Source organism: Lotus japonicus, chromosome 3 (assembly GCF_012489685.1).
Source record: "Lotus japonicus ecotype B-129 chromosome 3, LjGifu_v1.2".
In the NCBI taxonomy this organism is placed as follows: Eukaryota; Viridiplantae; Streptophyta; class Magnoliopsida; order Fabales; family Fabaceae; genus Lotus; species Lotus japonicus.
The window spans coordinates 31,590,316-31,616,862 of NC_080043.1; the positions used below are offsets into that span (position 1 = coordinate 31,590,316).

Here is a 26,547-nt window from a genome sequence, read left to right on the forward strand (position 1 = left end):
GAGCAACATAGTAGCCATTAGAACTTCAGAAGAGTTGACTCCTTGCAAACTGACAATGGGTTTCGACCAAGATCAGTACATCATGTTTATTCACGCTGATGAAATCCTTCAACGCTAGCTGGGCATTAGCGTTCACAGCTCGCCGCACGTTCCACATGAACACAGAAAAGTCTTCAAAACCAATCATGAGAGACGGTTGGAGAGAGGATAGAGCCACGCAACTAGGTGCCCCCCGCGTCCTTAGACACAATACCCTTGTTCAGAACTGGCTTTTCACCAGCCCCCCTAGTCTGCATAGAGGGATCCACCATTGCATGGCTAACCCCAGAGGTGTCCTCCGACCCCTTACTCTCTACCCCCACCATTGGGTCACTGGCTCCAATGCGAGCTAGGTAGTCTTCCGCCGTCATGTTTACTTCAAAACTTTCAAAATTTCATTTTTTTTATTGGTGGATGGAGGTTTTAGAGATAGTGGAAAATTAATATGGAGAGCGAATAGAGAAGGGAAATAATTTAATTGATAACTTTTAAAATAGGGTAATTTAGGAAAAATGATATAAATGTATTGCTACTAATCAACTTTAACTATCTTTTTTTTTGAATTTAACTTTAACTATCTTTCTTAATTCAAGAGTTAGGTAAAAGTGACTTATAAGTTATAATAGGGGACAGAGAGAGTAATAGATAATTTTTGAAAAGATGAAACCCATACGTAAAAGTTAAAAAATAATTAATTAAAAAAATGTCTTGTTTAAGAACTGGGTGAAACAAATGCAGGCTAAAATTAAAATTGAAACTATATTTTAAAAAACTCCATTTTCACAGCACTGTTTCCCGTGGAAGTGTGACATTATTCCAAATCCAATGTTGATCTTAAAACCAGGCGTTCTAAAAGTAGCAGAGTCGCGACAAAAATGTATGAAAAGTTGCACATAAATTGCAATGTATTTAATGACTAATGTGGTAGGGTAGGAAAAAGTGGGGATGGCTGTATAGTCCAAAACATGCATTTTGTTAAATGAATCTAGTTTTCAAGTCCCCTATCAAATGGGCAGTTAATATTAACAATAAGCAATGCAATGATATTTTTTTTAAAGGCAATGCAATGATACTTACACATATGACTAGTTCAAACACCTAATACTATTAAACATCTAATTTTTTCTGTAAATCTTTTTTTCATCACATTTATCATATATCGCATACAACTTTTTTCCTATTCTAAGTATCTGTTGAACATACATTATGCGGATCTGAATGATATTAGGCAATTGGATTCATTTGTTTGTTTTGTGTCACACTCACTAGGTCCATTCCCCTCGACCGTATCAAGTCAGGGCCATTGAATCACCCTCCAAGTCTCCATCATCACACCAGCAATTTCAAATTATGGCAAAAGAGAAAATCTAAAGTCATCATGAATGATGCTGGAAGAGTTGTACTGCATAATCTTTATATATATGTACTCTTTCGTTAAAGGGGACTGGAGATGCTGGCCAATTGGGTCCAGTTAATATTCTGCTTTACTAGCAATCTTTATGCGTCTGATGCAAAATCAATCTTTACTAGTTTAAAGGGGAAAATAGCTCATAAAAGAAATGATAGTTAAATACCTAATTTTTAGGTAATTTTTTTTTTTTCAAAGTTAGAAAGTAAGAATGTGGGTAGTACCCATACCCATATCCGCCACATTTTAAAAAATTATTTGTACCTATTCCAATGATTCAATAGCAATTTAAATACTTGTATGGGTACCCTCTGTGTACCAATATGCTTGTAGCCATACCTAATACCTGCTATTTAGTGATTCATGCTTACACCAAATTAATAAATTGTGTAACTAGCTGAGGAACATATGAGTTGGGTAGGGGGAAGTTGATGATCAATTCCGGCGCGAATGCATTTAACTTTTTGATGTACCAAAAAAATTAATAAATGCAACAGCTGTCTAACTCAGAAAGTATCAATTTGCTAAAAAAAACACTGTTGAAGTTTCATGAAAATATCCCATGGAGATGGAAATTTAACACCTTAGATGTTGCCCAAATGTTGGAAATTATCATAACAAATAATTAATACTCCACGGGACATGTTTTTTGAAGGGAGCATCTCAAATACTTGTGGCCCTGGCGGTTTAATTTCACATCCTATTCATTTTTCAATTAAATTGAATTATTCCTAATGTGTCCACATTTATCTCATATTCTTTATCTACAACTTTATCCTCAAAGACAAAATAATTCTATTGCCACCCAACTCTAAAAAAAATATAAGAAGAAAAAGACACCCAAATCTTCCTAAATAATTAAAAAGAAAATATTCTAAGCTTTGTTTGGCTTTAGGTTATTTTCCCTTTTTTTAAAGTTATTTATTGAACATCACTCCGGTACCTATTTGAAATTGGAGGATATATGTTCTTAATTGACCTAGAAATTCTAAATCTAGGGTTTGTGCATTCATTATTTAGCTAAAAAAAAGAACCTGCTTTATTATGAAGAGTCTTACATTTTCATAGAGGGCATAAACCATAACTCAGCCTACTACATAACGGGTCTTACATCAGCTTAGTGGGCTACTAGCTTGTTAGGCTCGCCCTGACAGTAACATCTCACACCTAGACCTAGATAAGGACCCACCATGCAGCCTAGAGTCCCTCATAATGGGATGATGGCGCAAGCATTAGTACGCGATGCCCCAACCAGACCACATGCCCGTGAGACGCCAAATCTAAAGTATGAGGACGAAGTGTGTCTTTACTCTACCTTGCCAAGTTTGCCTTTCTCCCACTCATGTAGCGACATGTCCTGAAAAAGGGTTATGGTGCCAGCCCTTAGTGCGTGGCACCCTAGCCAGACTAGTATAATAGCCTCCAACTTAATGTTTAATACAATCCTCCCGCTTATGTTGCGATCTCAGGTCTTGAAAAATGGACTGGGCGAGACCCTAGGGTCCCTCACCCAGGCGTGCCAACCCGGGGCGATGTGCGAGCCAAGGAGTTGGGCCTTTTCCTGGGAGGCCCAACTGGCCCATTAGGAGAAGTTAAGGGCGCTAAGCCCAAACCTCGAATGTATAAATAGGGAGCGGTTGCCAATTGTAGGGGACTCTTGGCTCATTTGAGAAATAACAACTTGAAATTCAGTTACTTTCTCTCTCTAAGCAGTTACGCTCTCACTCTCTTTAGATTCTCACTTCACGATCTTCTTACCATGGGAACCGTACCTCATCTCTATGTTCTTGGATAGAACATTTGACGCCATCTGTGGAGAACGGTAGATTTTGATTCCCGGATCAAATGGATTCTGATTTGATCAAGAGAAATCTGATTTTCTGTGCAATTTTACTTCGATTTTTGGATTTTCGATGAAGCTCTAGTCATTTGACAGAACTTGATGGAATCGCGTCGTCGACGACGAAGCGAAGAGCTAGAGCAGGGACGTGGCTCACCACCGCGCCGCGTAAGAAGGAGGTTGCGCCGTGAAGAGGAGCACCGTGTACGGGGTAATGACCTCATGCTGCAAAACGATTGTCTGCAAGAAGAGTTGGAGTATTATCGCCTCAAGCAGTGGGGCGAAGAAGTGAGGGAAGCCGAGGCCGCTGAGAAGGTCGAGCCATTCTCAGCGGTAGTGAGGGAGGTGGTTGTACCGGATGATATGAAGAGCCTTGAGTTAGAGACATACGACGCACAAACGGATCCAAAGGATCATTTGCTTTATTTCAATATGAAGATGGCTACAAGCGCGACTTCTGATGCGGTGAAGTGCAGAATGTTCCAATCCACGTTTAAAGGTGCAGTAGCGGCTTGGTTTAAGGCTCTGTCAAGAGGATCTACAACAAAGTTCCGCAACCTCTCATCGCAATTCCTTATTCAGTTCTCTGCAAGCAAGATCGAGCCGGTGACAATTGTAGATCTGTATAACATTCGACAGACGGAACGAGAAACTTTGAAGTAATATGTAAAGCGGTACAGTGATGCATCTGGGAAGGTCGAGGAGTTAGAGCCTCAGGCATGCGTGCGCGCCTTCAAAAACGGATTGCTGCCGGGAAAGCTAAACAACAAGCTGAGTCGGAAGCCGGCGGGCTCGATGACAGAAGCTTGCGCCTAGGCGAATGCTGACATCCTAGAGGAGGAGGAAGACACATTCAAAAGGAAACGTGTAAGGGCAGAAAAAATAAACAACCGAAGGGATGAGTCACTAATAGGAAAATGGTCACGGAAAAAGGAGACAAGTGGAGCGCGAGAGAGGGACGTCGAGCGCTTCGGAAGGCGGAGCTGACGCAAGTAGACGAGAGCGCAGGAGGTGAGAATGGATCGCGGCGAGAGATGGAGGGCCGGACAAAATGGTGCGAATATCACCACTTGGAAGGCCATGACACTGGTACTTGTTTCGCGCTGAAAGGCAAGGTCGAAAGGCTGATCAGGGCGAGGTGAGCACAATCAACAGATCGCGAAGCAGATATGGACCAACGGGGTGTGCGTCGGCGAGCACCAGCAACAGGAAATAGGGGAGAAAAGGTGGCGACGGAGAAGAAGGCTGAAGAAACTTTTAACAGCAATGTCAAGACATTAGTTGAGGCGATCAACACAATTGCAGGAGGTTTTGACAAGGGTGACAATAGGCTCACGGCGAGACCGAGGCGTAAGGGGGCGGTAGCGTCAGTACAAGAGTATCCAACCCCATTTGGTTGCCAACAACCAGATATAGTGATATCGGCGGCAGATTTTGAGGGGATTAAGACGCACAAGGACGATCCAGTGGTAGTAATGGTGAGGATCAACGGCTTTAACGTGCAAAGAGTGCTTTTGGACCAAGGTAGTTCCGCAGATATCATCTACGGAGATGCGTTTGATAAGCTGAGATTGACAGACAAGGATTTAAGACCGTACACGGGGGTCCTAGTAGGTTTCTCTGGGAAGCAGGTCCAGGTGCGCGGCTACGTAGATTTGTTTACGGTCTTTGGGGTCGACGAAAACGCTGAGCTTCTGCGCGTAAGGTATTTGGTCTTGCAGGTTGCGGTGGCATACAATGTCATCAGAGGGCGGAACACATTGAATCGTCTCTGCGCGGTGATTTCAACGGCCCACCTGGCGGTAAAATACCCCCTGATTTGCGGTAAAGTTGGTAAAATCGAAGTAGACCAGCAAAGGGCAAGAGAATGCTACAACAGCTGCCTTAATTTGTACAGTAAGAAAGGAGTTAATGACAGGCACAAGTGTCATGAGATTGAAGTTGAAAAGGGGGGACAGGAACAGCTAGTTGCACAGGGTCAAAACGCCGATGGACAGTTGGTCGGCGAGAACATAACAGGATCAAGGAAAAAATCGAAGTTGGGACAAGGAAAGCCGAGAGGCGGGACAGAATGGGCAACATACTCCCACCGTTGACGAGAGGCGTTGGGAAAACTGGGATATGGACGCATCTAGCAGGGGTGTGCTGGCGATTGAGCCCAGGCTTACCGCCGAGCAGGAAGGCACTTGGATAGATTGGTAGAGGACAACGTGGACCTCTTTAGCTGGGAGCAAGACGAGGCAGCGCTCCGAAGGTTGAATACACTTAACAGGCCAATACAGTTGGCGTGAAAGAAGCATCAAAGGGCGAGCAGGGAGGCTGGCCCAGATCAGAGTAACTGGAAGATGGAGGAAGAAGGGGGACAGTCTCGTGGCCGCCGGGATAAGAAAAGGAATAATATGAGGTATAAGAGCCCAACAGAAGTCGCTGATATGGGGCCGAAAGAGGCGAACCAGCACGTCGGGCGAGAGAATGAGACCAAAAGACCTCCTTTTTCCATAAGGTGCCGGGAAGTACGAAGAGCTGGAAGATGGGGTGTTCGGTGTGGTGCCCTGATCAGGCTCACCGACGATAAAACAAGGGCGTGGCGAGGAAGCTGAGGAACTAGGGTAAAAATAAAGATGCACTCTTTTTCTCCACCACGGGAGTTGTTTAACGAGGCATCCCTCGAATGTAAATACTTTTCACAAGTCAAATATACAAGGATACTAGATATAATACTCGTGCGTTGCACGGGTTTACTTACAATATAAATATATTATAATGTCATTTACTATATATCTAAATTATCTATTGATAAATTTATTTTATTATTAATCAAGTTTATTTTACTTACATTTGTTCTCCTTCAGAGACAATCATGCTCGAGTCGAGAACTTTCACATCATGGTGGAATGAACTCTCCCAGCGAAGTTTTTTTCATCCACAAGACTCGAACATAAGACATTGCTTAAGGGGAATCAAGCATCCACATGAATTTTTTAAAAGCAATGTTTATTAAGATATTTATTTATATAAATTATTTTCAATATTTTCTATCAATATATAACTAAAATTGTTCACATGTAAATTATGGGTACTTTTCTCATTGTAATTTTATGGTCGATAAACATTAGTGCAAATCTTTTTATTAGAGTGTCTTGTTTCATACTTTTCTGTTTCACACTTTTTTCGAGAATTAAAGTGTTTTGTTCCTGAAGCCTTTTGTCATGTTCTGTTCTACCTTATACAACAAACATGAAAATTAGTTGGTAGTTGAGTAACTTGTTGCGCTGGAAATTTTAGTTTAATGCATATGATACAAAGGGAATTTTTATTTCTTGATGTATTTATAACAAAATTTCAAGTGAGCTTTACATTTTAGTAGGTAGTTGAATAGCTAATTACTTAGAAAATTTTATTAATTTTTAATATTTCAATTTAATGTATTTAATACAAAGAATTTTTTTAATACAAATGTTCCAAGTGATTTTACATTTTTTTTAGTTTTAAATTTTATTATTAAAGGTATTAATGCAAATGAAATGTTTTAATATTTAATGGATTTAACGTAAAGGAGTGCAAAAACTCAAGTCTCCTTTACATATATATATAGATTCTCAGCAATACTCCTAACCTTCAACTAAATAGAGACGGCAGCCTGGTGGGAAAAATTCCCTGAAGGTGGCGATCCCAACACGACCTTGATGTATGAGGATCACCCCGGAAAGTCCGGCGTTGACCGTAGCCACCCGTTGGCGACGTGTGCGGATAAGCTTCTTATCCCAAGAACCGCCCCGAAATATGGGCGAGTCAAGTCTCCCTGAAACCTCGAATGTATAAATAGGGAGCGGTTGCCAATTGTAGGGGACTCTTGGCTCATTTGAGAAATAACAACTTGAAATTCAGTTACTTTCTCTCTCTAAGCGGTTACGCTCTCATTCTCTTTAGATTCTCACTTCACGATCCTCTTACCATGGGAACCGTACCTCATCTCTATGTTCTTGGATTAAACAGAAAAGAAGCGTCGGCCTTAGGACGTAGCACACTAGCTGGACCAGTATAATAGCTTGCAGCTTAGCTTTTACTCTCGAAATTCCAAAATAATTGTTATTTTCACTGTTTATATTTTTTCTAAAATGGTTGTTGTTTTAGAAATTTAAGAATATTTGTCACATCTTCTCATATATACACTCATTTAATATTATATGTCTCACCTACCACCTTCAATTTTAGCATATTACAATTTTCATAAATCACTCAACCAATAAGTATTCTTCTCTCTTTCTAATATAAGTATATAACTCAACTTCAAATAAAAATGTCTAAATTTAATTTTTACATTAATTAATGAGCTCTTAAATTGTGTGCATTACATTAAACTACTATTGGAATAGAGGAAGTAAGAACGTAAAGAATTAATTAAAGTACTTCATTCGTTCCTAAATAACTGACACTATTCCTAACTAAATTTTGTTCATAATTATTTGCCGCTTTACAAAGTTCAAGAGAGCATTAATCATATTTTACCAATTGTACCCTTCATTTATTCGTGGTAGGAAAATTAAAATGTTAGAATTAATAAGAGAGATAAAAGATATAGTAGGAAGTTAGATTGTAATTTTAATAAAACAAGAACATTAATTGCGATTTCTTAATACTTGTGCTACAATCTTAAAGTGTCTGTTATATAGGAACAGAGGGAGTATATAGAAGTGGAACCCTACATTTCTAAATACCTACTAAAGATATTGCATTATTTATTTTGGTCCTCATATGTCAATTTTATTACTCCCTCCGTCCCCATTTATAAGTCACATTTTTTGAGTTTTTTTTTGTCCCTAATTATAAGTCACTTTGTGATACCAATGCAACATTTAATATTTGTAGTTTTGTTTGTGGTGATGAGAGGGAATAGAGAGAGAGGTTCTGATGGGGTGCCTTCACGATGGTGGCCCCAATCTCGGCGGTGGCCGGTGCAAGGTCATCTCCAGCGGTTAAATAGGTGGCAGCGAACGAAGATTGCTTCCAATATCTACAGACCAAACGCACAACTGAGGTACCCGAGTTCAAGGATTCCTCAACGGCCAACCTGGCCTCCACGACGGAAGCAGGAGCAAGAAAGAACTCAGCGTGAGTGGCGGCCATGGCTTGAGAATGATCGACAGAATCAGCACAATCAGGGGGGATCCCAGCGGTTCAGGTAAACAAAACTAACCATCGCCAACCGGTATCTCGTAATGCTCAGAACATGAAGACACAGGGGCTGTCTTTCTCAGTCTATGTAGATGGTTTGAGTGACAGGATTACCTTGATAAAATTGAAAACAATTTTCAGAAAGGCAGGGAGAGTGAAAGATGTCTTTATCCAATTCAAGAGGAAATTTCAGCGGCGTTTCCGGTATGGATTTGTTCGGTTTCAGAACGATGAAGAGGCTTGGCGGGCAATTCGAACTCTGAATGGTCTTCGAATGGATGGCAACTATCTCGTGGTAAAAAGGGCAAATCTTAAACAAGCCACCACAAACTCAATGTCCAGGAAAATATGGTGGCCAAAGAAACAGCAAAACCAAGCAATTCCGGTCATAAAAAAGGAGTCACCCAAGGAAGAATCCATTACTGATGAGGCTACACGACAACCAGATGTTGGACAATTGAGGTTTTCAGCTTCTGATATGGATAATCTCTGGTACCAACGATGTGCTCGAGCCCGCACTCTTGAGGTGAAACCAGTAGACGTAATTCAGGACGAACTTGCTCGAATTGGTATGTACAATTTTCGCTTAATACCACTTGGTGCAGAGGAGGTTTTGTTAGAATTTGAGAGCAAGGAGGAGATGAACGAAACTCTAGCAGAGTGTAGCTATTTTCTGGAATAGAAATTATCAGACTTGCACCCGTGTACTACGCTAACCTTTGGGGTTGCGCAACTGGTGTGGATTCGCCTGTGGCAAGTTCCGCTAGGTTTATGGTCGGATCCCTTCTTTACAGCTATTGGAAATAGACTTGGCAGATTTGTGGAATTGGATGTCGCAACCAAACAACGCCATAGGGCAGATTTTGCTCGCATTCTTGTTCGCATGCACCATCCGCTTCTTCACTGTTTTTCAATGTCAGTAGATATGGATGGCACGACATGTGTGATTCTAGTAGAGAAAGATGACTATGCTTATGATTATGGAAAGATGGAAACCATGCCGTCAACTCCGGTAAAGTTATACAACTCGGAGGATGCTACTGATTTCGGCGATGATAACGACATACTCATTCAGGAGGTACATGCTCCAGTTTTTTGTTTGGATAAAGAGTTTGACACTATTGTTGATGTTGAATCAGGAGAAGATGAGGTTTTCAGGAGTGATAAATTGGAAGGACTCCAAAGTATGGTGGATGTGGAGGAAAATTATCCAGGAACGAATTTAGTTTTGCGTTTCGGTGAGCGTGAAGTCTCGCACGCATCGCCGGCGGCGGCGGCAGCCTATGATCGGCCGTTCTTGCACCAGAAGGGGGTGCAACAAAAAAATTCAAATTCCATTGCATTGAATGGAGCTTTCAACGCAGGGGAGGAAGTCTTGGAGCAGTTACAGGTTCTGAAAGAAACTGGCTATACAGTGGAGGAAATTGAGGAATGGAAGAGAAATACAAAAGCAGAAGCAAATCTGATATCCAAAAAACAAATCTTTCCTTTTGTTTTTAAATCTCCTGATTTTATTTCAAATAATCTCTATTCTGTTACAGGTTTTTCATTCAATTCAAAGGATATTCCTCAAAAATATAGTTGGCCTCTTTACTCAACTTTCTGGGACCCACTTCAAGTTCAACAATTGCAAATGCCTTGTTTGCCTCAAGGACTTCACAATAAAATTGATTTATTGAGGTTTGCACCTTATTTGCCTGCACCCTTTGCATCTGCTTTTAACGTGAAAGAAACTGACAGCCAAGAACACTACATTCGAACTTCGCCTCACCAAATAATTCGGCACTCTTCCACTGGAAACACTTCTATTCCTCAAAGGTGCGATTCCCAGGAACCACAATATCCTCCCAAAGACTTAGAACTATCGATGGCTGACTTCACAACACCAACGCCTCACAACTCCCCCAAACACAAATTCCTCTAAGAAAAGCTCGCAGAGGGGACGGCCTAAGGGCAGCAAAAATAAACCTATAGCGCTGCCGATTGATTATTTAGAACCTGTGACAGGTGAAGATGGTGTCACAACACGCGCGCAGTGAGCTTGGTTGCTTGGTCAGGAACTAGGATTAAAACCTCGTGGTTCTGAAGCAATAATGTTGAGAGGTTTGGAAGCCCAAATCCGTGAAAATCACCCTCATCTTAATTGAGATGCTGGGACCTTGGCTCACATGGAATGTACGTGGGCTACGTGGAACAACAAAGACGGAGCTTGTGAAAAAAGCAATTCACTAGCTGAAGCCAAAATTACTTTTTCTTCAAGAAACTAAATTAGTACGTTGTTTCTTGGAATATTTAGTCCATGGCGTTGGATTGCTTGCCTGCTGTTTTGGTTAGTGTTGTTATTGCTGTCATTGCTGCTGTTGTTGTATGCTGCTGGTAGGTGTTGTTATTTTTGCTGTTGCTGTCATTGCTGTTGTTGCTGTGTGCTGTTGCTGCTATTTTTTGCAATTGCTGCTGTTGCTGTATGAATGTGGCTGTTGCTGTTGCTGTTAATTGTTGTTGCTGTCGGTGTCTGTTGCTGTCGCTTCTGTTTCTGCTTGAATTTGGAAGCTGTTGTTGCTGTTATTTATTGCTATTTTCTCTGTTGCGCTGTTGCTGGTTTGACAGAATATGACACGTTTAAATTTTCCGACATTGGAAACTTGTTCATGGACTAAAGTGTTGTTGTGATGTTGGAGAGCCGCAGCTGCTACTGGTATAGAAACTAATGATGTTGATGCAGTTATCAATGTCGTGAGGGTGCTGCTGCTGTAATTGAGTCGCTGTTGTTGCTGTTGTTCACTTGGCGGATTGGTTGTTATATATTTGTGATGCGTTTGTAGCTGTTTATTGTGTTGTTTGTCGCTGTAAACTCGAAAGTGCAGGTCATGGTGTGTCGTAGCTGCTGTTATCAACGCTGTTAGGGTGTTGCTGCTGTTATTGGGTCCCAACGCTGTTGTTGTTGCTGTTGTTCATTTGACCGTTTTGCTGTTTTCCTGGTATATATGCGTGATGTTGTGGTAGCTGTTTTTGTGTGTTGTTGTTGCTGTAAAGTTGAAATTGCAGCTCCTGGTGTGCATTTTGGAGAGTGTTGTTGTTGTTTCTTGAATGACTTTCCTTGTTGGGAGCTATATTGCTGTTGCTTGGCATCATGGAAGCTTGCTATTGATTGATAACATTGAAGATTGCCATGCTTGGGATTTAGGAATAAAAATAATGGTTGATTTGTGATATTTTTAATCAGAAGCAGTTTGGCTTTCCCAAGTTAGTAGTACTCTTTTTCCTTGCTTGGTTTTTTCCCACTGGGTTTTGCCTTGCAAGGTTTTAATGAGGCTCTTTCTTGGGAATTCGTCTATGCCATTCTGCGGGTTGGTGGTGGGTTTATTTTTACAGACCATGTTGTACCTTGGCTGCATTGATCAGCTTGTGAGACTTTGTTCCTGCCTGGGGTTGTTTTTGACTCAGGCTCTATTTTTAATAATATTCATTCAATTTTAAAAAAAATAAAACATTTAATATTTGTTTCCAATACTAACTTCATATTTAATATGAAAGAGGTAGTTATATTTGAAAAGTTTTAATTTGGAGAGAGAATTTCTAAGGGTAACATTGGAAAGACTATGTTTTTGTCTTACAAATTTATTGCTTTTAACTATTTTTCTACGAGGAAGTGGAAGGGAAACTTCAGTCCCTCGAGGGTGGAGACCGCCTGCTCCGGGGAAGATAAAGATTAACGTTGATGTTGCATATCCAGTGGGCTCGGTCATGAGATTTGGTTACATTGCAAGGAATTCAGGTGGACTGGTGCTGGCCACCGCTACAGCTAGATGGCCTCGAGCGTGTTCCGTTGCTGTTGCTGAAGGCATGGCTCTACGTTGGGCACTGCAGCTGTCCCTAGACCTTGGTTTCTTTGCTGTTGATGTGGAGTTGGATAACCAGCTGGTGGTGCAAGCTTGGAGGTGCTCTAGGAGAACGTATTCTTATATGCCATCTATTATTTCTAATTGTATTGCTATTTCTAGTTCTTTTCATAGTTTTAGCTTATCTCATGTACTAAGATCAAGCAATTTGGCTGCGGACTTTTTACCCAAATTTGCCTTGTCACACTACTATGTTTTGTTGGATTAGAGGAGTATCTTGTGGGTTTAACGGGTATACTTTCCTCTGATTTCAGTATTGCTTATTAATGAAAGCATTATCTTTGTGTCAAAAAAAATAAGTAGTTAAAAGTGACTTATAATAGGAGACGGAAGGAATACCAATTTCCCGTAGTGTTTATCTCACACACGGTCACACCTGAGAGTTATGATGTAAAAATTGCCTTAAATCAGGTACATAAAATCCTAAACAACGTACCGAACAGAAACGACACCCAAATTTATGGCATTATCGTCGTACAACCAACTGCTTCCGTCGTTTTATGACCAGTATTAATTTCATCAAAGAGTCCAGTTTTCACTTTCACAGCAAATCATCAGCAGAGTTATTCTAAATTTTTATTTAAAAAATTTAAAATAAAAATAAATAACCATACAATTACATTGATATTTTTCACTGTCACTAAGCCAAACACACGCTTTCCGTCACATACTGCATAAACTCCATGTCGTTTTCAAGCCCCGCCATCGTTTCAGGTGCCAAAACGACCTCAAGATCCACGCTGCCGTTACCATCTCTCCCCGGAAACGCAGAGATCTTCCCGTCAAACTTGTTCGCCTTGCCGCTCCGAATGGCCAGTGGCCGGCCCCACCCGAAGTCGTTGTCGTACATCGGAAACCGCGGCGAGCTTCCCATGGTTATCATCGCGCCGTCGAAGTTCCCAAGCGGGAACAGCCTCGGCGCCTTCTCCCAACCCTCTATGCCGCAGCGCACGGTGGCGTCGTCGTGCGCGACGACGTTCTGGTGAAGCAGATCGGCGCAGAATCGTAGATCGCGTGAGAGGATGTCTCCGGCGGAAGCAACGGTGGGGATGCTCTGGATCGCATTGCCGAAGTAAAACGGATCCATCTTGGGTTCCAATCTGTGGCGGCAGTTCACCGCCATCCGAAACGTCGACGTTTTGGCTGCGTCCAGTTTCCTCGCACGTGTCACCGAACGCCATAGCTGAGCGGAAAGAGATTGAAACGACGAGATCTCGTTTCTGCCGTTACCGTTAGCCATAGGGGCAACCCTTCCGTTACCGTTACCATTAACGGTTTTCCAACCGTCGTTCACGTTTTTCGCGATCACCTCCGCGGAATCCGGGAATCCGTTGCTGCTACTGTTTGCTTTCTGTTTCAGTTTCAGAATGGATTCACGGGAGAAATGGAAGACACGCTCCCGGAGCGGCTCGTCGGCGTCGAACGTCACGGCGGGGCCGCCGGCGGGGATGGGAAGCACGGCGGCGGAGTTGAAGACGGTGTTACGGGTGAAGTCCGGCGACTTGGGGAGCTTCCTGGCGCCGCCGCCTTTGGCGACGGCGGCGAACGTGTTGAAGAAGTGCCAGAAGGAGGTGCCGTCGGTGACGGCGTGGTTGACAGTACAGCCGACGAAAACAGCGTCGGCGAGCTCGGTGACCTGGACGGCGGCGAGGGGGATGTGGTGGCCGGAGTAGGAAACCGGCATGTCGTAGGCGAAAAACTCCTTGAAACAAGGATGCACGTCGACGAGACCGGGCGAAACGACGGCGTTGAGGGTGAGATGCTTGGCTTTAGCGTGAATAAAATCCACGCCGGCGTCGTTGCAGGTAATGTAAATGTAACCGTCGGAGTCGGTGGTGAAACGGCCGGCGAGGGCGGGGAAGTGGGAGAGGGCGAGGGAGAGAGAATCCTTAAGAGTTAAAACAAGGTCATCAAAGGGATAGGGTGGTGCAGATAGCAATACACCCTTTTGGATGTAGTGACATGAAAGCATTGGAAGGTCACTGACAGAGAGTTTAAGGGGTTTGACAGTGGATTTCTGATCTGGGTAGATGGTGAATTTAGAAATTATGGTGGTGGAAGAAGAAGGCATTTTGGTCCTCGTGAATTGTGATTAAGCTTGCTTTGTTTGTGTGATTGGTTTTTAGAGTGAAGGGGTGGGCTTTTATAGATGGAGGGGAAAGTGCTTTTACTTGGCGCTTTTTTATTTTAATCTTTTTTATTTGGGACTGAAGTGGGTGCAAGATGACGTGGCAGAAGATGTTCCTGGGGTCGACACGCGCACTGAAAACTGCAGTTTATGTACCTTGGAAAAAGTAACACATGTTAGTATTATGGAACTTTGAGCTTTTATTTCCGGGGCTGTAGGGTTGGTGATCGTATTTATATACTATAGAAAAGAATAACATCGTGAGAGCCACTTAGAACACTCGACATTCTATGACTTACTCTCACCAAACCCCCTTCATTAGATGACAAGTGTCAACCTCTACTTCATTCAGACCACCTCATTGAAGCTCATTTTTCTTGGACTTTTGTTTTGAGGTCCATCATTGACAACTCATTTAATTTATATACTATAGTAAAAGAATAACATCGTGAGACCCACTTAGAACACTCGGCATTCCATGACTTACTCTCACCAAACCCCCTTCATTAGATGACAAGTGTCAACCTCTCTTTCATTCAGACCACCTCATTGAAGCTCATTTTTCTTGGATTTTTCTTTTGAGGTCCATCATTGACAACTCATTTAATGATCATTATAAATTTCATTAATAATTGATTTTTAAAATCAAATCACCCTTATGAATTAACCCTTTCTAAATTAAAGCAAGATAGGTTAGAAATTTATAGATCCTTTTTTTTTTCTCCCTTATGAATTAGTTTGCCTTTACTTTTTACTGCAAAGGTTTACCAATGAAAATCATTTATTTGACCTCTTTGTTTTTCCGTTCAAAAAATAAATATTAACCGTATTTAAATCATATTAATCCGGCACAGCCTAAGAGATGTAGTATCATAATTTTTTTGACAGCTACTATATCATAATTACATACCATCTCTATTTTCTAATTTTTATACAAATATTTTTTTCTTATACTCAAATTCACCTATAATTAGTTTTTCCAATAAAAAAACAAAGATTCACCTACAAATCTCACTATTATTTGTTTCAGGTTAAAAAAAAATCTACATCAGAGCTTTACTAAGGAAAATCAATGTGTCAAGTTTTTTTAAAAAAAAGTTTTATATCTGAGTATCACATTAAAAATACTACCATTTTTTAAAAATATTCCAAATTTGACAATGTCAAAATTTGGTGAGTCTGATTAGAAGGAAAAATTAAAGTTGAGTAAATGCATTTTCTTTCTCAAAATGAAAAATAAAAAATAAATATTTCTCATTTAATTTAATTTTATTATTTAATTTATTTGCCTTATTTCATTTAATTTCCTGCAATCGTGATTTATTTACTTATGTGAACAGTTTTCTATAGAAAAGAGATAGAATATTACCGAGGGATAAGGAATTCGACTCATTCACATCCAGATCATGAATGTTTGGAATCCATATTATGCAAGGAGACATTGCTTTTGCTAATTCGAATTGGACCCAGAAATGATACACTGGAAGAATCTTTTGAGTCTTCCAATATCAATAGGTTGATTGTTCCGCTCTTGTATCTTCCAAAAGAAATACAATGCATTACAGACGTATGATCATTACGCTTCAACCGGGTTATTCTATTCCACCTCTTAGAAAGCGTTATTTAAGTTAATAGTGTATAATTTAACCCAACACTCAATATTTTTTTAAAAAAATTATGTGAAATATTGAGTGTATATTTCTAATCATTATTAAATTATTCCCAAATTAATCACTGCATGAACTAATAAATGCTATTAATTTTCAGTTTTAATTTCGTTAAAAAAATATAGTGATATTCCATACATTTTTAAATGAAGTTATGAGCATTAATTATTTATTATGAGTAGCATCATTCTCTCCATTATCAAATATTTTTCAAACTTATAGATCAATGAAAGCATTAAATGACTTTAAAAATAAATTAATACTAGAATATTCATCTATATATTTTAAAAAAGAGGAAGGTTGTGAGCCCCACCTCCATGGTTTGGCACTTCAAGAATGACTCTCACCCACCCACCCCCCCTCTTTGCATGACAAGTGTCACCTTCTGATTGTTTTGGACCAAAATAGTAGAAGCCCATTTTAATTTCAGTTTTTTTATGGAGGTCCATTATTCAAAGTCATTTGAATGATGATTTTGTTTTTATTGTTTTATAACCCCTAATTAATTGTTAACATAAAAGTTGTACACATATACCATTATATCATTGATTATCATTTTTCAAAAAAATTTGAATTTTTGGTAGGCATGAAAAAGGTAATTTAGTAAGGTGAAAACATTCTCAAATTCAACGTTTAGGCTGCAGAAACTTTTTTGTTTGAATCTGAATCTTCAAACTATTTTTAAAATGGATATTCACAGCCTTGAATTTAAGATTCAGCACCTGCACTGAATGAAGAATTAATGGTGTTAATTCTGTTAAAGAAAAGAAGTCAAGAATTAAAAGGGTGTTAATTCTGCTGAGCAAGTCATGCGTTAATTTCTTTCAAGCATTCACACCATGTTATTGTTGCTTTACAAGTCAAACCTTAAAAACTTAATTTTGAGAACCATATTAATGACCCGTTCTTGAAAGAAATACGCACTGATTTTTTTTGGTGCGAAAATAAAGAAATTAACTCTTGAAAGAAATTAATATGATTTGCAATAAAAGTCAAACCTTAAATACTGTAATAACACAATATGAATCTTAATTCCTATTTTCCTTTAGTTACTCATCAGAATGAGTAATTCACGTGTAACGCATGGTATTTGGTCCTTACTAATTAATTTCAATAGTGAAAATTGACCTGAAATTTTTTTTTACCTCCTTGCAATCAAATTTGTATACCGTCCAACCTTTTTTTTTCCTTTCATTTTTTAACATTGAGCAGTAACCCTAATTCTCAAATTCCTATATAAATCATCTCATGCTATTTTTTAACTTCATCATCCCTCCCACCAACTATTAGCTTTGAAATATACTTTATTCTAATGGCTATCGACGATCTCGCCACCATCGATGCCTCAAAGGAGAACTGGTATGTTGTTGCAAAGGTGAACCGATTGTGGCTTAGTCCGAGCTTATATGGCTCCAAGCTTCCATTTTCCATGGACATGATTCTTATGGATGACAAGGTAAACTAACCATGTATTACGTTCTTTTTTTTTTAAACTATAAATCTCAAATTTTCTCATTTTATTGAATTTCAGGGTTGTAAGATTCATGCTACGGTTAGGAAGACTCTTATATACCGATTTCAATCTTTGCTGAGTGAATGACGTGTATATCAGATTTTGTTTTTTGGTGTTGGTGAAAGCGGTCGTGATTTCCGTCCAACCTCGCACCCATTCAAGATCAACTTTGATATTCATACATTTGTGCGCTTGGTTCCCAACAAGGCCATCAACTTAAGCCCTTACAATTTTGTGCCAATATCTGATATAATATTTAAGGATTATACGTCTTTTCTTATAGGTATATACTCTTTTTTAGTCTTTTGATTTTTAAATTACTGTTTTGGGTTTTGGATTAATGTTTCTATGATTTTGCAGATGTGATTGGAATTCTCACTGGTGCAAGTGCTGAAACTGAGTTTGAGAAAGATTGAACAAAGTAGAAAAGAATTACTGTTGAACTTGACCAAGATGGGTACACACAATGTTCAATGCTTATTCATATTTTTTCCATCTTTGATTATTATGAGTAAGGTTTTATGATTTCTCAATTTTCTTAATAGGGTTCGAGTTGAATGCGCCTTTTTTGGAAAGTATGTTGCTGAAGTCGTTGGTTATTCACTTTATTGTTGACAGCATAAAAAAGATAACAAGTAGTTTATTGATCATCTAATTTGAAGGTGTATTGACGTTTCTATAAGGTTAGTTTAACACTTTCACATTATATATAGTTTATATTTGTATTGGCACTGACAATTTTTTTTTCCTTTCTATGTTCTATAGCTCAAATATGCTTGATTGACAACAAGCTCGGTTATGAAGTCTTTATCATTAATCATGGACTACAATTTCGAATAAGGGTTCATGTTGCTGTCATTGTTACGTTTATCTTATTTCAATTTCAATGTAATGCATTACTTAAAAACTTGGCTTTTATTATTATTCAAGTGTTGACACTGTGGGTATCTACAACGTCATCAAATTAATATATTTACTGTGGTCCATTCGTCTATATGTTTGTAACATATGTTCGGTTCCATATCTTTTATACTTACTGAAAAGAGCCTAAACTAAGTTAAAACACCTTACTACTAATTCATCTTTACAATAAATTTAATCGCCGTGCAACGCACGGGTAAAGAACACTAGTTTAAGAGAAGAAAATGTTTGTTAAGAGGGTTTTTATTGGTTTTTGATTTTGGAACAAGTGTGTTTTTATAGTTGAAAATATATTTCCTGTTTTTTTCTTTTAATTTTATAATCTTTTATCAGGGAAAATAAATTGTAAAAAATTTCATTTATATTTGAAGAATTCAAAGAATTTTAATGGTAAATAAATTTGTCATCGTTTTATGTTAAAAGGATGAAAAAAATCGCTTGTACTCTTATGAACAGAGACAGAGTTTCTTAAAGAGAGAAATGTGAAGAAAAGAGTGTGAAGTAAGATGTGTAATGAGTGATATAATTAAAAGAGAAGAGAAATAAATAGAATGTGAAAGTATGAATGAATATTAATTGAAGTAAGTAAAGATAAAAATACACTTTAAAGGGTAAAATAAAGGAAGACGATGATGTGGTATTGGGGCAGACGGTGACAGGTTCTCGAACAAAGGATGAAAATCGCCTCCTTTTTCTTTTTGCTTTTTGTCCGCTGAGGAGTCCATGGAGGTCGAAAAAAGAGGGGAGTTATGGGGTGGGTTATATGATGTCCTGACGAATTTCTTTTCCCTGAGATCTTTAGGGTGGTTTTACAGGTAATAAAAGATGAGGTGAATGATGCATGTACTATAGCAGGGATGAAATATGATACATTTTTCCAGAAACTGCTCCTTCGGAAGTTGTAAATAGGTTTATCATTTGTAGGATTTGTCGGTGTTTTCTCCAAGTATTAATAAGATGGGTATTAGAGGAATCGTATTTAATGATAACTCGGTGGGTGGTGTTTTGGTAACTCTTATGTGTAGTCTCATCTTTAGAGAAGGGAAGGTTGTTCAGGGAATTTATTTTAAAATGGTTCCCTTTGTCTTATATGAGTTCTACCTCTGATGTTGTCTTGATGGATGCGTTTCTTGGCCGCTTTTTCTATGATTTTCTATCGCTTCAATATCTTCTACCTACAACAAAGGTGGATGATGTGGGATCCTATTGTGTTGGCTTTAAACATCTCGGTATTGTTGGTGATGGGCTTGGTTTTTATTCTTCTTAGCCCGAGTCTCTCGTCCATTCTGAAAATGGTGGGTTGGTTCAATATAGGGTTTTTGATGAAGTTGTAGATTTGAATGTGTCGTCTTCGAAAGCTTATGACCCCAATCTACCTTTTGCTTCTCTTTTTCATGGGAGAAGGCGTCCAAAAAAGGTCAAGAGAGGTCATAAGCCCCGCCAGATGCTCCGGCCACTTGTGTGGATTTGGTTGAAGTTGATGGTGGAGGATCTTCCTCGGATGCGATCATGCACTCATTTCGTCCTGCTCCGTTGGATTAAGGGAATGCTCCAGGTGATGGTTACTGAACGCGGGCGAAGAAGGCGTGGCTTATTGGCAAGCGTGTGGGCTGGATGTTTGACGGTGGAGACAAGGCGGTTATCCGCGGCTTGGAAAAGTAAATGAAGGAATGGTGGTCGCCCCAAGTGTCGTGTCGCTCTTGGTTTTATCTCTTGGTTCTTGTTTAGGTCTTAGACTAGGCTTCTTTTGAGTTTTTTCTTTTGATTCAGGGTGGTTTTTGTTGTTTTCTCTTTATAGGGTGATTCAGAGTTTGTGTATTCTTGTGGATGGTTGAAGATTTTTTTTCTCCTCTTTGTCTAATTCCCCAGCTTATTCTTTTCCCTCTATATTAATATATTTGAACTTTAAAAAAAGGTAAAACAGAGAAATAAATAATATGATTTAAAAAATTAACATTGTTAATTGAATTTCTTAATATGTGTGTTATTTATCTTTGTTACATCTGAGATACAAATAAGTAACACAAGAAAGGAGGGGGTTTGAATTGTGTTCTTGAAATTTACTTTTTAAACTTTGTTTTAAGAGAAGAATATAAGTTACTTTTGTAAAAACGTTTAAGTATGACTTTTCACAGAACGATTAGCACACAGAACGATCAACACACAGAGGAAGTAAAACAGTAAATAGGACAGAACGATCAGCACACAGAGATTTATACTGGTTCACCCTAAATGATTGGGCTACGTCTAGTACTTGGCCACCACCAAGATTTTCACTAGCAAGTATCAAGGACTTCTCCAATACAAGTATTCGACAGGACTCCTCCTACAAGTATTATCACGAACTTCTCCAAGTATTCTACAGGACTCCTCCTACAAGTATTGTTCAGGACTTCTCCAAAATCTTACAAAGATTTAAATCACTCTACAGGGATTCTCTTCTTTCAAGAGTAGTGGTAGAGAATTTATGGCACTGGAACTCTAAGTGTTTGGTTTCAGATCTGACTTTGGATCACTTAAGAGTTCTAAGAAAAGTGTAAACAGAATAAAGAGATATGACTCTTTTAAGGTACAAGGTTTTCTCTTTCACTTGCAGAATTTAATGGCTTGTGTTTGACACTTAGGAATTTCTGCTTGAGCTTTGAATGCTGTTGAGAAGTTTGAAATGAATGCTTGAATGCTTGTATTCTCGGAGTTAATTCTTCTATTCTTCAGATCTTCAAGAGTGGCTTAAATACTTGCTTGCTAGTGTTGTAACCGTTGTGAGACAATATACAACCGTTGAGATAGCCGTTGCAAAATGAGATCGAGCCGTTGATTCAAAAGGCTTGGTTGGTAGCTTCATTAAATGTTGCTTCAGAACCAAGTCTATCCTTTAGCTAAAAAGATAATATTTGTCAGCTAGTAGGTGGTGATAGACTTTGGCTTACTTTTCAGACATGAGACAATTTGACAATTTGATGTTGACGGCTTGCACTTTTTCTTGTTGGTCAGCGTGCCTTTTGCTGAAGCAAACTTGTCTTCATGTGATCTAGTTTGAATGCAAAACAAATAGTTGTCATTTGATTTGAATGTGGAACAACCGGTTGCAAGACTTTGGCGCTCAAAATTTGTCTTTGTGAGATCTGACTGATGACGTGGCATTGAACGGTCAGAGACTTGAGGCTGAAGAACGATTGATTCTTCTTTACAAAACTGTTCTGTAGCAACAAGACTCTTCTTCTTTCTGAGATATTTTTCCTTTAAAGGAGTGATAGAACGTTGAAGCGTGTAGTATACTTTTGAGTTTCTCCTGAAATCAGAAACGTTATCAATAGTTTAATTTCCAGTGAAACTTCTTATATAAAATTGTTATGATCAAAATAAGATTTAAAAACGTTATGATGCGTTTGAACTTAACAATCTCCCCCTTTTTGATAATGACAAATTTTATAGAAAAGGTGGTATATAAATTATAAACTCTCCCTAAGTATAGTAACGTTTTCAAAAGAGTACAGTTTGACGCTTGTAGTTCTAAATACTTCTTTTACTTCAGTCCCCCTGACTAAATTGTTCTTTGTTAAAAAAAATTTACTTTTCTACTTACCCTTTCTCTTACAGTTTGACGCTTGTAGTTCTAAAGACTTATTTTACTTCACTCCCGTGACTAAATTATTCTTTGTTAATTTTTTTTTACTTTTCTACTTACCATTTCTCTTCTCCCCCTTTTGGCATTATTAAAAAGAATACGTTAAACATGAAAGACATGCATATCATGTATAATAACTTAAGTACTTAAACAACAAGGTTCAAAGAGCAGAGTGCAAATGTTCAATAATTAAACTTCATAAAGAGAGAGAGATAGAGAGTGGCCATTAGCCAAAACGGTTCAGAATCAGCTCGATCTTGGAGGTGAGATCATAGAAGAGATTGTTGATGTGATTCTTATGATCCTCGAAATCTTCTCTGCGGACAAATTGATCTTCCAGAGGGTGCTCTTTATAGACATGCTCTTCTTCATTCCCTTGATCATCATCTTCATTGTCATCATCAGAGATGATGAGCCGTTCTTCTGTAGTTGCACTGTTCAGTGGAACTGAACATTCACCTTCTTCTTGGAGCTTGGCCTTTCCTTTGATTAAATGAAGCTTTTTTGGATGCAAGATGATGTCTGGAATGTTCCTTGGCAACAGTATGAAAACCCAATTGCCCAGCAGAACAATTAAAGCAGAGATTCTGTTCAGTAAGGCGAAGGACAGTGTGCCAACATAACCTTCAGTTGCACAGACTTGCCATTCATCCCAATCTGGTACTTTGCTTGCTTCCAGTTGAAATTTGTACCCAACATCAGAAGGTCTTTTCCAAGATACAGATACAGAATGATTGGGGGCCTTCTCAATCCTCTTGATTAATTTTGCCTGAAAGACCTTGAAATGGGACTTGGTTGTTCCCGCAGTGCGCCTACGCTTGATAGCGGAGGACACTAGAGTCTGAAGACGCCTCTTTCTCGCTTGAGAAAGGATGCGAACGGTACCGTGCCCTGAGTGTTGTTTTGGGGTGCTTTCATTGGACGGTGCTTGTGGAGTGTTTTGGAAAGGTTGATCGATTTGAGTGGTCAGAGTTAAAGGGAAAAACTGAAATAGCCGAGATTTTTGTTTGGTGGTTTGAACAGAACGTTCCTCATCGGAGGAATCCATAGTAAGGACAGGAGAAAATTTTGGAGAACTGTGATCAGTGGGATTCACAGTTTGTTCTTCTTGGTGTGGAATAGGTGAGAGTGATTTTGGTGAATGGTGCGGGTGTTGTGGTGTGATAGAGTGGTTTGGATCATATGTGTCATTAAATAAAGAATTAACAAATTCTGGATTTGAAAGTTCAGAGATTACCTCTTGATGTGGAAAAGTGGTTTCCAAGGAGTTTGATAGCTTAGTGTGAAGGACAAGGTCTTCTTCATCAACTGGTTCATCAGGTTCATTAGCCAAGATCTTCCTTTTACAGTAGAAGGGCTGTTGAACTTGTTCAGCAGGTTCATCATCAAACTGCTTCCTCAGGCGTTTAAACTTTTTCTTGGGTTCTGCAGGCTTGCAAGCTGGAGACCCTTGCCCAGATCTTGTTCTTGAAGCAATGGGATGAGAATCAGGTTGTGCTGGAACTCCACCTTTGATGATTCGGATGGATCGTTCCTTGGTAGGAGCTTTGGGCACATTCTTGGACTGTTCCGGCTCGTCCTCAGGAAACGGTGCGATTCGTAAGGCAGCATAAACAACTCTCTTGGTTGGTTCCTTGCCGACTTGATCAGCTAGTTCCTTCAAGTTTTTCAATTTTCCTTTTCCAGCTTTGGCAGTGGCATCGGTTTTCTTCTTTTCTCTTACAGCTCTTTTCTTCTTGGTCAGATATTCATCAGGGACCTCCGAGTCATAATAGGTGATGTTCATTTTGCTCACTTCTCCCAACTTGATTGGAGTAGGCCAGATGATATCTTCTTCCAATCGTTCAGCCTTGTTTTCTACAAACTCGGCGATAATACCTTTCTTCTCAAGAATCACAGTCAGTAGGGATCCAAAAGGAAGGTATCCTTTTTCCATTTCCAGAAAGTTGAGCAAGTAGTTCCACATCAAATGAGCAGGGTTGATTTTCACTTTTTTCACAATCTTGTAGAGAGCGTACCTTGCATGTGCATTCACATGTCCTCTAGCACCATCTTTGGGAAGAACAACTTTGCTGATCACAACACTGTTGAACTTGAGCTCATCTTTGAGATTGCTCACTTCCACCAGCAAAGGGTCTTCTGGATTTTTCCAAATACACCGGTAGTCTTCTGCCTTTGACAACCAAACGGGAGAGTATCTCTCGCCTTGATCAAGGCTCACATTGAGAGCCTCAGCGACGTCTCGAAGTGTGACGTCGATGATCTTGTTGTTCGCTCTTGACCTGATGGTTTCCCGACTCTTCACCACAGCACAGTCATAAAATTCCTTGATAAGAGGCACATAAACCTCACGTTGTGTCATATTGTATACAGTTTCCCAGTCTTGATATAGGAGATCAGTGAGTCCTGCCATTTTCACAAATGCAAAGACCTTCATGTCCAGATATCTTGGTGAAACGAGAGCATTACCACCCAGTTTCTCAGTCTTGACGACTCCTATCTCTTGGTTTGGAATTGATCGTTGCTGATTGATCCTGTCAGATCTTCTCTTCAAGATTTCCATTTCCATCTTTGTGTAAGGTGACTTACCACACTTCTTGGAAGGAGCTTTGGAAGCGGTTGCAAGAACTCCGGCAATTAGCTTTTTGGAAAAGAAGGAGATTTGCAGAGAGAATAAGGTTGCTTTTCTTGGAAGAGAGAGAGAGTATTTTGCAAATGAGATAGTGTGAGGGAAGTTTACAAAATCTCTTAGGGATATGTTGATTGAGAATATGGAATGGCGGTTTTGGAAGGAAGTGTAAAAGGCAGTTTTCTTCGGAGAGAGAAAACATTAAATAAATAGGTTGAGGTTACACGCACGATAAAAGCTGATTGAGTAACTGTTGCGCATTGAATGTGATGTGACTTTTCAAAAGAGAACTGTTGAAGCACGTGCCACGGATATGATGACTTTGAACTTTTGACAATTGAATTTCCAGCTGTGACTGAATGGTAGCAAAGATAGATTCATAGTACAGTGTAACACTTGAGCAGTTATCATTGGCTTCTTGCTGATAGAGCTGCTGAACGATACATAATCGATTCACCGAACGATACCTGCAAAATATAAAGATTGCGTTTTTTTCCCTTCAATGAGCAGATTGCATATTGATTCTTTTTCTCAAGTCTGAGAATCTGCCTTCCAGTAATGGTTTTGTGAGAATGTCAGCAAGTTGATCTTCAGTATGAACATAAGACATATCAATATGTCCTTTTCCAACTAGATCTCTAATGAAGTGATGTTTGATTTCAATATGCTCTGTCCTTGAGTGCTGAACTGGATTTTTCGCTATATTTATAGCACTTGTATTATCACACAGCAAAGGTATGTGGTTCTCATGGATATTGTAATCTTCAAGTTGATGCTTGATCCAAAGAAGTTGAGTACAGCAAGAACTAGCTGCAACGTACTCAGCTTCAGCAATGGATAGAGAGATGGTGCTTTGTCTTTTGCAAGACCAAGAGACTAAACAGTTTCCTAGAAAATGACATCCTCCACTGGTGCTTTTTCGCTCAACTCTATCTCCAGCATAGTCAGCGTCACAGTACCCATTTAGCCTAAAATCACTACCTTTCTCATACAGTAAACCAAGATTAGGAGTACCTATTAAATATCTAAATATTCGTTTGACTGCACTAAGATCTGATTGTTGAGGATTTACCTGGAATCTGGCACATAGGCAAACACTTAACATGATGTCAGGTCCGCTTGAAGTAAGATACAGAAGAGATCCATCATTCCTCTGTACGATGCTGGATCAACTGGTGAGCTCTCATCGTTCTTGTCCAAAATGGTGTTTGGATACATTGGAGTGCTCAACTCATTTGAATTTTGCATGTTGTATTTCTCGAGCATATCCTTTATGTATTTGGTCTGATGTATGTAAATCTTGTCTTTCTCTTGCTTGATTTGGAGACCAAGGAAGAATTTCAGTTCTCCCATCATACTCATCTCGAATTCGCTTTGCATGAGTGTCGAAAATTCTTTACATAGTTTATCACTGGTGGCTCCAAAAATGATGTCATCAACATATAGTTGTATAAGAATGTAATCATCCTTCAGATGTCTTCTGAACAGTGTGTTGTCGATCTTTCCCCTTGAGAAACCGTTCTTTATGAGAAAGCTGCTCAGACGATCGTACCATGCTCTTGGCGCTTGTTTTAAACCATAAAGAGATTTCTTGAGTTTGAATACATGTTCAGAGGCTAATGGTTCTTCAAATCCTGGAGGCTGCTTCACATAAACTTCTTCTTCAATTACCCCATTTAGAAAGACACTTTTGACATCCA

The 26,547-nt window shown here is 39.3% G+C and overlaps 1 protein-coding gene across 1 annotated transcript; it reads right to left on the reverse strand.

The window, feature by feature from the left end:
• Positions 1-12,915: 12,915 nt before the first annotated feature.
• LOC130749321 (BAHD acyltransferase DCR) lies at positions 12,916-14,472 on the reverse strand. Its single transcript, XM_057602659.1, has one exon. It carries the CDS (start codon positions 14,430-14,432, stop codon positions 13,002-13,004), a length of 1,431 nt encoding a protein of 476 aa, XP_057458642.1. The 5' UTR covers positions 14,433-14,472; the 3' UTR covers positions 12,916-13,001.
• Between the last annotated feature and the right edge of the window lie 12,075 nt (positions 14,473-26,547).

Bases quoted from the DNA above. Each gene is read 5' to 3' on its own strand.
- LOC130749321 (XM_057602659.1), bottom strand. From the start codon at position 14,432: ATGCCTTCTTCTTCCACCACCATAATTTCTAAATTCACCATCTACCCA.